Source organism: Melopsittacus undulatus, chromosome 5, assembly GCF_012275295.1.
Source record: "Melopsittacus undulatus isolate bMelUnd1 chromosome 5, bMelUnd1.mat.Z, whole genome shotgun sequence".
NCBI classification, from domain to species: Eukaryota; Metazoa; Chordata; class Aves; order Psittaciformes; family Psittaculidae; genus Melopsittacus; species Melopsittacus undulatus.
Window position 1 is genome coordinate 75,737,360 of NC_047531.1, and position 14,797 is coordinate 75,752,156.

Genomic DNA, 14,797 nt, shown 5'->3' on the forward strand with positions numbered 1-14,797 from the left:
TAACAAAAACAGATGTTTAAAAGAAATATAGATGAAATAGTACAGCATAATAGACTGTGCTATTTAAGGCCTAGCCATTCAGAGTTCTCCCTGGATTGCAATGATGGTGGGCATAGAAATGCAAAAATATGAACAAATGAACGTAAAATGCTTTTTGTGTAAGGAGAGCTTGTATATTGTTTACACAATATGACCTTTTAATCTTTTCCTTATAACACACCCCCTACACTCTAACATTCTAAGGTTTCAATTAGCCTAACACAGATGTCATTATTTTTTTCCAGGTGACTAACCAGTCAGCATATTACTTGCTTTCAAACAACCACTCCATTAGAATTATGCATTTCCTTACATTTTAAAATCATCATATGTGGAATTAGCTTCAGTTTATTCCCCTTAATCAATTTGACTTGTATTCAGTATTAATTAAAATTGTCAGAGAGGACAATAAATAATATGATGGTTCATTATATTTATTACAAAATTTTATTTATCAGACATAAATACAAGGAGACACCCATGAGGAGAAAAGGAGTGTTTCATGTCAAACTGGGCCCAGAAGTATTACTCTGAGTGAAAGGCCACTTGTCAAGAATTTCTTACCTTCATATTATTAGCCAAGTTTCAATTACTATAATAAATCTACAAAGAGGAAAATTACTATCAGATTTCTACTAGCTCTTTCTTTTTTCAGTTCAAAGCAGTAATCTTCTAAACCAAACAATCAGGATTTTGATGGTAAGATTTTTACAGTTTCAGTTAAAAATATGAATATTTTATTTGTTGCACTTCTGTTATTCAGCAGAAGGAATTAAAACACTGGCAGAAAGTCTTTGCAACTTAGATTTCTGCTAATCCACTGAAAATGAATTACGTGCTGATGCATGTACATTTACTTTAGATCTATTTGGCATTCAATAAATTTAATTTTATGCAGACATATGCTTTTATCACCTGGAAATATTATTGAGGAATAATCTGACAACTTGGATATTTCCTCAGGATTTCCAGAAATACTCAATAAATTTCTGTATTTTGATTGAAATACTGGTAGAAAAAAAATGACAACACTAAAATGATATGTTACAGCTCTCTTCATTGCTCATCACAATTTAAAATACTCACAAATATAATTTCTCTCTGGAAAATGGGTAAAACAGGTTTTTCATGTTGGTATTTCCTTCTTGTGGGACCTGGGGTTGCAGAGGTTCAGTCAATTTGCACCATATTTCATTAAACTTTTTGAGTATTCCACCTTCTTCTGTGATTTCATACATCTGAATAAATAAAATATTGTACATTAACATGTCCAAAAATGTGACAGAAAGGCAGAGTAATTATTTTGACTTTGTAACTGGGAATAGAGGGATCAGTCAATACTGGACAGGTGTTTACCCTAACTGGTAAACTCTAACGGGTTAATTGATCAAAAATTTTCTCCTAATTGCCTATAGAAAAATTCATCCTAGGACTAATTTGCAGGAAAATTGAGATCTTGTTTCAATGACAGTAGACATATTTCATTTTATCTTCTACATACTAAAATAATCATCCTGCCTGCACAATCATTAGTAGACACGCACAACAACTGCTTTGTTTTCTAGCCCCCTAATCCCCTCACCCAGAGTGTCTCAATCATATCATCCCTAACTGCAAGGGCTCTACAGTCAGACTTCTCCCTTACATACACAGTACATCACCTCCACCTTGCATCCCCTCCTGAAGAACCTATAGTCCTTCATCTCATCACTCCAGTCATGGGACTCATCCCATGAAGTTTCATTAAGACATCACAGCTCTGGGAATGGACCAGTGCTTCCAGTTGGTCCTGGTTGTTTCTCATACTCATATTTGAGTATGGCCCATTCTCACTCCTCAAAAATAACTGTATTTTCATACACAGAATTAATCATATTGATAAAATTGCTCAAAGAATACCTCTTCACAGTATTTGTCCTGAAAGATGATTTAAGACAATATTTAGTAAAAAAAAAAAAAAAAGGTTTTTTGCAACCAATTCCTCATGTTTAGAGGTAGATGAATATTTTCTACTGGAAATTCTTTGTTTATGGTTTCATTGGGTGTTTGAATAAATAAAAATAGCAACATACAAAATAGCTAATGCATCTTGAAAACAATGTTTTGTCTTTCTGAACAAAAATGGTGTTTTCTTTTTAGTGGTTACTGGCTGAATATTTCAGTTTGTGTTGCCAAATCCCCAAAATATAAAATTTCAGTTTTTCAAAATGGATTTTTGTTTTCTTCACAGGAAATTCCTTTTTCAACTGTCCTTAATTGTAAAAAAATGTAAGACATGAACATAATTTTCCTGTCATGCTTCCTTTCTGGTATTGCTCTCTTCCTACAGTTGAGATAATAGAAAAATAATGTCATCAACAAGAGTTGTCAACAATCTTCTCTTTAAAAATATCATATTGCTTTTAAGTTATAAAAAAAACTTATTATTCTGGAGTGGATTTTCAGAAAAATTGAGATCTTTTTCCCTTGGTGGTAGACATATTTCAGTTTTGTCTTCTTCTACACGCCAAAATAACTGAAAAGTACAAACCTAAATGCTGTTTTCATAGTTCCCTAATCAATGACTTCATGTTCATTTACTCTTAGAATATTTATCGTACTACTCAATAAATGTCTGCTATAAGGCAACCTCATTCAACATGAAATGTGCACAGACCTGACACATTCATTGAAATTTGTTTCTTCAAAGGAGAGGATGCTATAAATAATGTATAGTGGTTAAATGAAATAATTTGCCAATATTTTTAGATGTCTTTTACACCAAATGATTCTTTGTCATTAGGTTCTTATGATATACAGTGCTTTTTTTTCCCCCATTCAGAGGAGAAAGTGGAATGCGGAACTGTTTCTGAATGACTAGGGCAGTCATTGGAGACTATCAGCTCCAGGACAGACCTTAGTTCAGAACAAAATGTCAATAATGACCAATTAAAATACTGTAAAATTTGTTTCAGTATGTCTGTAAAAAGCTAGGAAGGGAAAGAGGGGAGGAAGAAATGAGCAGGCACTAAAAATGCACAAAGGAAATTAAGGTGTGAAGAGATAAAAGAATTAAGTTGAATATATAGGTCCATTTCTGAAAAGGGCCTAAACATCCATCAATATGCCAAAAAGAACAGAGGTACTGTAGCTGTCCAAAACATACCAAAACATGTTCATTTTCAAAGACTGATGAGAAGTAACCAGATTTGGGTTTGTGGGTTGTTGTTTGGTTGTTTTTTTTTTTGTGCAAACACAATACAATAAGAGTATCCAAGATTGAATTAGCTACAGTTCTAACAGTGACAGATTGTAACGTCGAGCCATGTGAGTAACACTGAAGATGGTGCTGGGCTATGAAAAAACAAACCAGCAATCCCAAATGAAAACCAAACAACCCCGTAGAAGAAAATAAAAATATTCTGTCCTTAAAGTCAATGTTGTGAAATAAGTACTCAGTAACGCAATTGATGAGTATCTCTAACTGAAAGCAGAAGGCAGTTCCATTGACTTCAATGGAACTTCTTAGCCAATATGCTAAATCATTTCAAGGCCATGAATTCTGAGATCTGCTACTCAGAATTTACAATGTTTCCCAGCAACATTGCTGAAAGTGGACTGTAAAGATTGTAAAGAAGATAGTGAGCCAAAGTTTTAATGATACTAGGTAAGTCTGCATTCACAAAATCAGTGATACGACCAAAACAGACTCTCTTGGCATCCCAAGAATTTAGTGAAATCTTACGGTAATGACCAGCTAGTATAATATCTCCAGTACTGCACCTCACCATTGAGGTAAGCGCCTTGGCAAAAATCCAACTAGCTACTGCCTTCTCAGCTTTCAAAGTCCTCCTTAAAATTCACCTGTCATCACTCTTCTGAACACAGACTATCTGCCAGCTGCCTCTGAGGCCTTTGAAAATCCCTTTGAAAATCTCATCTTAAATATGATTCTGTATACTAAATAAGCTCAAAATCATTAATAATGTGAAAGAATAAGCCTGACAATTCATTTGCTCTGATTTACAGAATAAAGAAAGTCCATGGGTTTCTGCATATTTAACTATCAATCTGATCCCCCCTCCTCTAGTCATACAACTAGTTGATAGAGAATAGAAGATAATTACCTTTTTAGTGGGCATTTTTATTTTAAGGAGTTCCGCTTCTCGAGTAAGTACTTGCCAGGGTGCATGTATACGGACAAAACTCAATCCTTGGCTCTTATTCTAAAACATTAAATAGTGAAAACAATGTATTTCAATATTATTGAACAGAATACAGTAAAAAGGTTCTATGATGTTAGCTCCAAGTCATGCAATAGTAGTCAATCACAATTAATAACCAACTGCTGTTACATCTGGGCTTAAAAAATGATCTTTTCTTTAAAAGCTGAATTTTCTAATGCTCTAAAATCAATTAATCTGCTACCTGAAGTGTAGCTGTGTATGAACATGAAGGCAGAAGTCTACAATTTCAGATTTTGCAATCATATGAACCAGAAACCCCCATGCTATTGCTCCCACACTCAGAAATTTTGTAAGTAATATGACTTAATTAGTGAGTTTCTTCATCTCTGGGTGGACTTTGCTTTATGCTCCCATTTTCAGTTTTGCCTGACTATGTCCTGGACACTCCATCAGATTAGTAGCTCCTCACAGATGAACAGGCCCAGCACTTAGTGCCCTAAATATCCACAGCTGGAGTAACAGCCCTAAACAAAACATTCAAATTTAAATTCTGCAGAGAGACACAAACCTAATGTTTATGTAAATAACTGGCTGTGCTGTGCAGAGGCAGAGGACTACACAAGAGAGCCTCATACAGACAATTTGCTGTGATCTGCACTGTTGAGAAGGTTCTGCCTTGGTAGCACATCCAAGCTACACGAAGGCACTCTACAATCAGAAAACAGCACCCCTGACAAAACCATGAAAATTAAATGCAGACATGTTGATCCAGAATTTTCCTCAATGCACAGAAGTAAATTACAGAAGAATATAAATTACAGAGGAATGCATACTGTGGAAATGGATGGAATAAAAGTTGGGATGGAGATTAGAAAGAAGATATGAGAACATATTTTGGGAAAGACATGGAAGTGGAGAAGGGGAAAGTAAAGGCTTCATTAATGCTAAGATTAATGATCTTGGTGTAGCTGTGTGCATGCTGGGCTATAGTGCTAGGGCATGTTGTCACTTTGCGTTTTCCCTCCTATATATGTGTAAGGATCAGGACAGTCCCCTCCTTTCAGGGGCGCATGAACCTTTTTGATTCCCTCTTATATCCTCCTCATATATCCTGAAATTTAGAAATGAGACAAGAAAACTGGAGTGTTCAACTTGATGAGAAACGTAGCTGGGTTACATGTTGGGCATAAATAAAAACTCAACTGCCTCATGTGTGAGTAGCTGTCTATGTACAAAAAGTTGTACATGTCTAGAAAAGCAATGCTAATAAACAGAGCTTGATGTCACTATAAATCATTTTTAATCAACCAGCAGCATAACTACAAAGCTGGGAACACACACCATACAGAAACTTAGCATCTTCTGCTGGAAATTGACTCCAAGAAAATTATCTTTCTCAAAAGTTTTAAGAAAAATTTTAAACAGAGTCACAGTCTAATTGTACATCTAAATATAAAAGACTGTTGTAGCACATTTACCCCAGAAAAGGCCATCTCTTATAGCTGTATCATATCACATTGGCATCAGCATTTTAGAACCAGTATTTAATATTTTCAAAGCGTACACATGCTTACAACTTCATGCAAACACCAAACACACATTTGCTTAATGTTTCATAGTGCTGATTTAAAAATAAAATAATTTCTTAGATGGAAACCCTACTATTCTTACTGTAATCACTTTGCTCTTATTTCTCTGATAGCTGCAAGAAGAACTACAAAGATCACTACATCACTTTTAGCTAACATTTCTTTAGTGGACCGATGTTATTTTAAGGAGCAGAATGATCTGCAGAATGACTCTTTCATCAGTCCACTGGGGAAGTCAACTTTAAGAGAAGGAAGTAAAAATTCACTGGGCATGAGCAGATGTTCTGGTAATCATTTGCTGAAAATACATTAATAACAGATGAGAGTTTAAATTTCAGTGTGTTAAGATCGGAAGGCTTCTTCTCAGCTTTTGGCCAAAATCAAGCATGTGTCCTCTGTCTGGGGGACTATATACCACTTTGGCAAGAGAAAGGACAATCTGATCTAATTGGTTGTTTCCAGCTCAGGCTCATATGACTACACAGATTGCAAATAAAATCAGTCAGATAATTTGAGAGAAAGACCAGATGAAGAATATGACCTTTGTATATTTGAACAAAAATATGTTGGAAAGTTGCGCTGTTCATGAAGTGATATCAGATGCAGAGGAATCAGAAACTTAAAAATCTTTAAAAGCCCTAAAAATCACCCATGATAGGAAATTGAGATCATTTTAATAAAGACTAATGCAAAGTAAATAAAGTAGAGAAAACAAGACCAGGTGAATCCTGTTGCACAGTAAAGAAAAAGTGAAGAACAATGGACTGCTGGATATTTATCTTGGGATTACTAGAACCATGTTTCCCACATCTTGCTACGTTTTCCTAACATTAAAATTAACCAAAGAAATTTAACAAAAAGTAAATCATCAGTCTCATATTGTATCTCAAGGAATGAATCATCTATCTAGTTTTCTATTGAGTCACCTAAATAAAAACCTATACCACTACTCCTCTAATAAGGCTACTTTCCCTTCTTTTCAAGCCTTCACCTGCAGTAGTTCCAGTTGTATCTTTGCATGCCCTTTTTGCCATTATCATTAAGATGGCTGGTGAAGATCTGTTCAACTAACTTATTCCCAGTGTGCTTATTGTATTGCAAACATATTACCAGAAGTTAAAATTGTTTTTCTCATGGCCAGAGTGGATTTATAACTGCTTACTGGAGAAATCCACTGCATAGTGTCATTTGGTTAATTTCCTGAAATTATTAAGGTACATGTGTTTGTAAATACAGTTTAATATCTGCTCTAACGAAATGCTGTCAGTCTTCTATTCTGAATACTCACAATCACCATTGTTTATTCATTGTACTTTAGACATATTACTAAAGCTAACATGTTGTGCTGGCTAACATTATTTTTGTCTGACCATTCACTTGTTATTTAATACAGCCATCCTTAATCAAGTCCTTTTTCACTTAGAGTTGATGTCCCACAGGACTTTATTTTTGGCCATGCATTGTTCTATATCTATATCATTGCACTCCGTGATTATATTACTCAAATGACTAAGTACTGCTATGCAGATGACAAACAGATTTGCTGCTCTCATGACCCCTTTTTTGTCAAATCTGTCTTCCATATTTCCGAGTTCTTCTAGTAACTTTCAAGAGTAGTAGTTTTTCAATAAAATTTGGTTATGAATTATTCAAGATATATATAGCTTGGCTTCTATTCCATTTTGTAAAGTTGAATTGGGCTTTCCCATTTCAATAGGAAAACTCGACATTGAAATCAAATGGAAGAAAACCTGGAAGGTCTGGTTTGCTTTTCAATCAGGGCATGAAGAAAAATATATCACAATTTTCTTTCAGGCTATCATGTATTCCAAGTACTTTAAAGCAGGACTTTAACAGCAGTCTACATTGCATTTTTTTCTGTCTCATAGTGGAAATGTAGAGGCTAAATAAAATACAAATTTCTCCAAAGGAGACTTTTTCTGTCTTTCATGCCTTAACAGTAAAATACATTAGCACCTGCATTAACTGCAAGCACAAGATTTAGTGCAGACTTATCATCATCAGGGACACAGCAGAAAAAAAATGTATGATAAATATGAAAGCTCTCCTATAGATGTTCTCCTATTGGTTATAATTTCACTAATGATAACTCCAAAAATTATTATTCTTTTTAACTAAAAACTGAATGTTCTGAAACAAGTCTAGACAAGCATGATAGCAAGACTAAGTAGAAAAGCTTTCTCTGCCTAAGAATTTAGACTTGTCATTGAATTTAGGTTAAAATCAGATATCAAGTGAGAATTCTGTCATTTCAAAGTTAGCGGTATATCTGCATTTCTCACATACTTTGACAGTCACTGTTGCCCAACCATAACATGAAATACTTTTTAACCACTATAACACAATTATCATGCTTCTATTGGCTTCTTCCAGTTCACAGTTTCTCAATTCAAGCCCTTGCAGGAACAGCTCACAGATTAAGGAGATGTACCATGAAGCATTCTCTGTTACAGCAGGAGTTTGCAGAGGAGTCCTGTTGGTCCTTAAGAGCACAACACATAACGGATGGAACACTGCATGTCCAGCTCAAAGATCTCTCATAGTGCCATTATTTTTTGAGGCCAACTTGACTTCCACCTTACCTAATTCAGACAACCTATTTGTCATGTGTCAGCCATGTCACCTCAAGTTGAAGTGCTTTCAACAGTTTATTTGGACAACTTTAATATGAGCCAAAGCATATGATGCAAAAGGCATTGTATTTGTCAGTCACAGTCAAGACAACAAAAAGGGCAAACCCAGTAACTATACTCTGGGAGAACCTCAGACTTCTTTGTGGTCAGCATACTGCTTCTAGCAACTCTGTAAATACAAAATCTATTACTAAATGCAACTTTTTAGTAAGTCTTTCTCATTATTTCCTTAGCATAAAATCACTCATCATTCATACTATATTAAAGGAATATAGTTACATATAAAATATATATTAAAGTAATTATTTTTAAATACTTGTCCAAACAAATAGATTTCTGTTGTGTATATTAATAGCAAGAAAAGAGAAATACTGAAGGGTAGAAAGAAGCTGAACAGAAGTAATTAACTACTGTCTAAGGAAGTCTGAGGGAACTGCTAATCTTTCTTATGATTAAAAAAATAATATCCTAAGTGGATGGAAAGGCATAAATCATAAAACTTGAAGCGTGCAAACTTCCTTCTTGGAAAGACAAATCATCTGGGCCTTAAACATTTTATCCTTCTGTGATTATTGAGTAGATAGAAAAATACCAGAAACATACAGACAGCAAGTTTCAAATGGCTTCAGTTAATATAATCAGCCATCTTTTGCTGATATTGCTAATACTAGCTACACTAGGAAAGCAGCAATCAGAGAGTTTGTAGAGAGGAAAATAAAAAAAGGGTCCTAATAGCTCAGTAAAAGTAATCATCTTCCCATTTATTCCATCACCGAATGGACCAGTTGTGTCTGCAAATGCAATTGTTCAAAATTGTCTACTCTCCTGACACCAGCTCTGGAAACTGAGGCAAATAATAATGAGATGTGATAGCACAAATAAAATGCAATATTTTGTTACTATCGCAGAATTCTATGGAATGACATGGCATTGCCAGATTCAAACAGTGACTGTGAAAACCATCTGTGTTTAGTGCCAAATGTATTGAATCTCTATCTGCACAAGGATTGGCATTTTGCTGATCTTAATGTTTTGCACCCAAGATGCAACATCAGTTTATCACAAAGCATGGATATGAAAAGGTATGCCAGTGGTGTCATAAAAAGGAAGAGCAGTAGCTGGTATGGGTGAGATATCAAGACCCAGGATAACTTGACATAGAAAGGTCAGTCCAGAACCATTCCTTACTCATGATATCTATCCAAACATAGACAAATAATTTAATTCTTTCTGTCACTTTCTGTCAATGAAGATAATGGAACTTCCCTCAATCAAAAGATGTTAATGAAGGTACATTCATTGCAGATTGAGGTGCTCACATAATACCGTAAACAAATAAGAGTGTATGGCTACAGACAGTAGCCATACTACACATCTTATGATTTTCACATTTTCCTTTAAAAACTATAGTCATTTTACCTTTTGCCAAACTTCTCCTTTTCTATTTTTCTTATTTCTCTGGGATACAGATTTACCTTACTGTATGGCTGCACAGTACTTAGCATAACAAGATCCTCATTAATGACTGCATTATTCTCATGCAAAAGTATTACAAATAATTAGCAGCAATCCCCAACAGCTTCAAGAAGCTGCCCACTCCTGACAACCAATAACACATAGTATAAGTGAGAAGATGCAAAGCACAGGCTTGTTCACTGATTACAAAGGTAAACTCCACCTAGTTCAGAGTTAGGTTTTTAGCTGCTCAACAATATAAAAAGCAGACTCACTTATGTTCAAATTTCAGACCGTAAGCAAAGCTGCAATAATTTACACATTTTGACAGTTTGCCTTTCTCTTTCTTCATTTCTACCAACAAGGATGGTGTTAATGTTCTGTTTATTTTACTCTCTTACTCCCACCGCTGAACATAAATGGTTAAAGAACATACTAGTGTGTGTAAGCAAAGAACAGTACACCTTGGAATGAAGGATCTGGCCAAAACAGTTTCAAAGAAACTATATAACCTTAGTTCTTTAGATAAAGCACTGTGGAATGAAACAGTTGACTTTGCACATCTTTTGCAATGTTTCTTCACGGAATTGCTACCTTTCCAACCAAAATTTTCTCTTGTATCTATAGACAGAAAGTATCTGAATAGACAATGATACAGGAAGCCTAAAAACACAGGCGTGCTTTCACTGAAGGAGATGGAAACATTTAATGGCACACAACAGAATGAAAATGAGTTGTTAGAAACTCAAGCACAAATGTAGAATAGATTGTTAATTCTGCCAAAGAACAAAATGCACAGACCTCTGCATTACTCTAGTACACAGTGAAGGCAACAAATATGTCAGGATGGTGACTGACTTTTAATTCTTCCTGAATGCACGTATTGGATTTAAAAATTAGTGCATTGTTCTGGTTATTTTCCAAATATTTATCTATGGCCACTACTTAATACAGCATGGAAAATGTGACTTTCAAATGTAAAGCAAAATTTCCCCTATTTCTTTATATTAACTTCATCAGCATTTGTTTTGCTACAAAAGCATATCACAATTACAGGACATCTTCTAAGACTGAAGAATACCAGAAATAATAATAAAATGCAAAACTGAAAAAACCACACCCAAATCAGACTTCCTCAACGAGGAAGGGAGGAGTGTTCCTACTTTACCACCTCCTCTATTTTGGCAGTGTCCATGGAAAAATACATAATCAGCTGGCCTGGATACATTTGGTGCCAAATTAGCTAGCAAATAAGCCAATATTCTGTAAAATACATCATATCAAACTTGATTATCAATAATAAAATCAACAAACTTCTTGAGGCCAAAGAGTTAATATTTTAAAGGGCAAAGTGTAATTCCTCTTGAGGGAATGAGACACACTAATCTGTGCAGAGATTTATACCCTAAATAATTTTCCAGATGAAGCAGCATGATCATGGAAGTCAATATTTAGACCAGATAATAGGCTTGTTACCAGTAGGGGATTAATGAAACAGAGACTGAATCCCCACTCTAGCAGACTCAATCTCAATATCACAATAAAAAAATGGAGAAAAAGAAAATAAAGTGTATAAGATGCCAAGCTGAAAAACAGAGGAATACCACCTTTAAATACTGTTTCATTACTCAATACTTGATCCAGGATATTAACAATCAAGTACATAAATGGATGACTCAATTTTGTGTGGAAAGATTTTATATTTCAATTCATTCTTAGGAAAAATATTTTGATGGGTTTACTTTAATTTAAAAGTGTTAGCAGATAGATAGTACAAAAATATTTTGCTACCAAGTATGTTCTTCTAATCATATGCTACAAGCCTTTCCAGGATGGTGACTCCCTTTGAGGTCTCTCACCAAAGATCAGTAGCAGTAAAAGGAAGGTTGGCTATATTTGCAGAGGCTTGATTTGGGAGGGGATTAAGATGAAGATAATCAAAGTATTCTGGTTGGCTTGTTTGCTGGCAAGGATTTCAAAATCACCCTGGATGGTTTACAGCTTTAGTGTAAACAGGGAGAGAAGGGAGGAAGCACTGGCAGTTGCTCAGCAACATCATGTGACACATTTTGGATAAGGCAACAGGTCCTGGGGTGGATAAAAAATTGGTTGAACAATAGGAAACTGGATAGGAGGAGATCCTGCACTGCTGAAGAAACAAGTCACTGAAGGGGCTTTGCAGAGTCTGCACTGTACAGCACCATCTTAAGAAGCCTGGAAAAGGAAATAAGCAGTGAGAAGACAAACTGCACCGAGGATTTTTTTCAGTGTAGCAAGCAGATTGTAAGAAATTGTAGAAAAGCTTTATGAGAGTAGGAGCCTGAACAGCAAATGGCTTTCTACCTGAATAAATATAAAGCAATATCTGCGGGTTAAAACTAGTTTCACATATAGGGCTCTGAATTGACCTATACCAGTCAGTAATGACATCTTGGGTTTGCAACAGAAAGTTCCTTGAAAATACCAGCTTAATATCTTGTAAAAGCCAGGAAATAAAGCAAACATTGTGTTCTATTAGTAAAGGAATAGAGACTAAGAAAAAAAACCCACAGAAACTATTTGAAGATATCAATCCAAGCTCTATCCACATCTTTAACCCAATGTGCAGTCCCTGTTGCCTCACTTCCAAAGAGATAAATTGGGACAATTTAATAATAAATAAATTTAATAATTAATAAATTGAGACAAATGGGTTCAGAGGAGGGCAACAAACACCATGACAGCCTTGCTATGCCAGCTATATAGGAATCACTGCATAAACTGAGACCCTTCATTCTGAAAAGAGCAATCTTAACAGACACTGTAGAAGTCTGTAAAATCAAGTGTGGATGGACTCCCTACAGCTTATTTCAGAGCAAACACTAAAGGGCCTCAGAGAAAGCTCAACTAAGCTACTGGGAGTCAGACTAGAAATAAACGAGAGGACACAGATATTAACACAGTGGGTATTACTTCTGTCTTTCCAAAAGAATTTGTGGGTGCAGAAACTGTATAATGTTTCAAGAAGAAACTATACCAGGCTTTGGAATAGAGATCCACAGAAGCTTACTAGATATTCAACTACACCAAGTAGGGGAAATTACCTGAACTGAAAGTAGCTGTCATCAGAAGAACAGAGCAAGAGTGTCTTAAAAGTTTGTACTGTTCCTATTATTTCCCACACATTTTACCATTGCAACTGTTACATACGCAGTACTGCATAGATGGACTGTCTCAGGCAGCAGGACTATTTTATGTTAATTATGCCATATCTAGTCGGGATTTTAGGCCTTTCTTTCTCCCCAGTATCTGACTTCCTACTTCCTGCTATCTCTTATTCAATTAACTGCATAGCTAGAAAAAAAAAACCAACACAGTAAACAACTGCCTCACCTTGGACAGATTATAGGTTGCTACAATTTATTATTGTCATGGGGGTCACCTCAATGCTGGTTAATAAAGGGGTTGGTTAACAGCTCTCTTCTGTGGTGGAGCAGAACCTGACTGATGCAGGAGATCTCACTAGGTGCTCATACCATGCCTGGGTTCCCTACCATACCATGCCCTACAGCATCTCAAGGCTAGAGAGTAATGGGGACTCAAGAGCTGTCATTAGCTAATAATCTCACCCTGAGCAGTTCTTTTGTTTTCAGATTATGCTACAATCTGGTGGGTAGTTTATAATAAATGATACAGATTATGATGCGATTTCTTTCCTTCTGATGTTTTAATGAGACTATCAGGCTAGGCTATCAGGTGATATAATTTGGCACAGCTATACCAAGTTAACAGAGTTATTTAGATGAGCATCATTAAAGGTTAAGACCTGAAAATTGAACACACTCAAGTCTGGATTTGTGCAGGTTTATAAGCAAGGAGAAAAGATCAACGATAATTTGGAGTCTGGAAACACTGACTGAAGGAAGAACAAATCCAGACAAAAATTAACACAACAAAAAGAATTTTAATTTATTTTTAATATTAAAAAAAATTTCTGGCCTGTAAGTCCAGAGGGACAAAAGGTTTCTGGCCCTCTGGACATAAGGACCAGAAATCTTTTCATCTTCATCAATCAACCAAAGGAAAGTTGATGATATTTTGTTCCAGTGCTCAGGTTACTTGAGAAAAAAAACACTTCTCTTCTTGCACAGTACCAGGGAAATTGTTCTATTCTTGGTGCCTGTCAACAGGAATAAGCAGGAGCAAGACTGAAGTACGGCATACTCCATGCTTGCTTTGGAAAGTAATTTGTTTTTTGAACCAAAAGGTCTCAGACTGGGTGAATCAAGATACATCAATGCTTAAAAAAAATATTTGAGGGCTACAAAGACCAATGGGCTGCCTACCTGTCTATTAGGTGAAATCAGAAAACATGGGTTTTAACTTTAGATGGAGAAAGTGGGTGCTGTAAAAGGTCAGTATCAGTATATCTCCTTTTCCTATATTTTGGCACTAAAGAATCACAATACTGAGTAAAACAACCTTAACCACGTTGACAGTGTTATCACTTAAATTTCTCCAAAGCATGTGTTCTTCAAGGGAGTTCATCCCATCTCCAGACTACAACACTTGCCTATGGTTAGTTGTAATGATGATACATTTTTCATTATTCTTAAGTTTTATTTACAGTCCTGGTGCTATTCATTTTAGGTTGCACAGCCCAGTGTGGAGAAGACCAAAGACAAATTGCAAAAAAGTACAATGGCATTTCTTGTACCTCTTCAGCAAATAAGACAACTAAATTCAGGTAGGAACGTCTATTTCTTTTTTTCTACTAAATATACATAATGCAAGGAACCAGACTGTGTTTCCAACTGCCCAGCATCAACAGGGGTATAAAAGAGCTAGACAGACTCTGGGACAAGTTCCTTGTATCCAAAGGCTTTCTAGAGAAGGAGTAGCCTGACAGTGAAGC

The 14,797-nt window shown here is 35.6% G+C and overlaps 1 protein-coding gene across 1 annotated transcript in view; it reads right to left on the bottom strand.

Annotated features, from left to right (window-relative positions):
• ANO2 (anoctamin 2) overlaps window positions 1-14,797 on the bottom strand; it is a 167,135-nt gene that overhangs the window by 128,415 nt on the left and 23,923 nt on the right. Inside the window, exons 5-6 of the mRNA XM_034063329.1 lie at window positions 4,146-4,244; window positions 1,126-1,277 (exon numbers count right to left, since the gene is read on the bottom strand). Of these exons, the coding sequence (XP_033919220.1) occupies window positions 1,126-1,277; window positions 4,146-4,244 (251 nt within the window). The remainder of the gene's footprint in view (window positions 1-1,125; window positions 1,278-4,145; window positions 4,245-14,797) is intronic.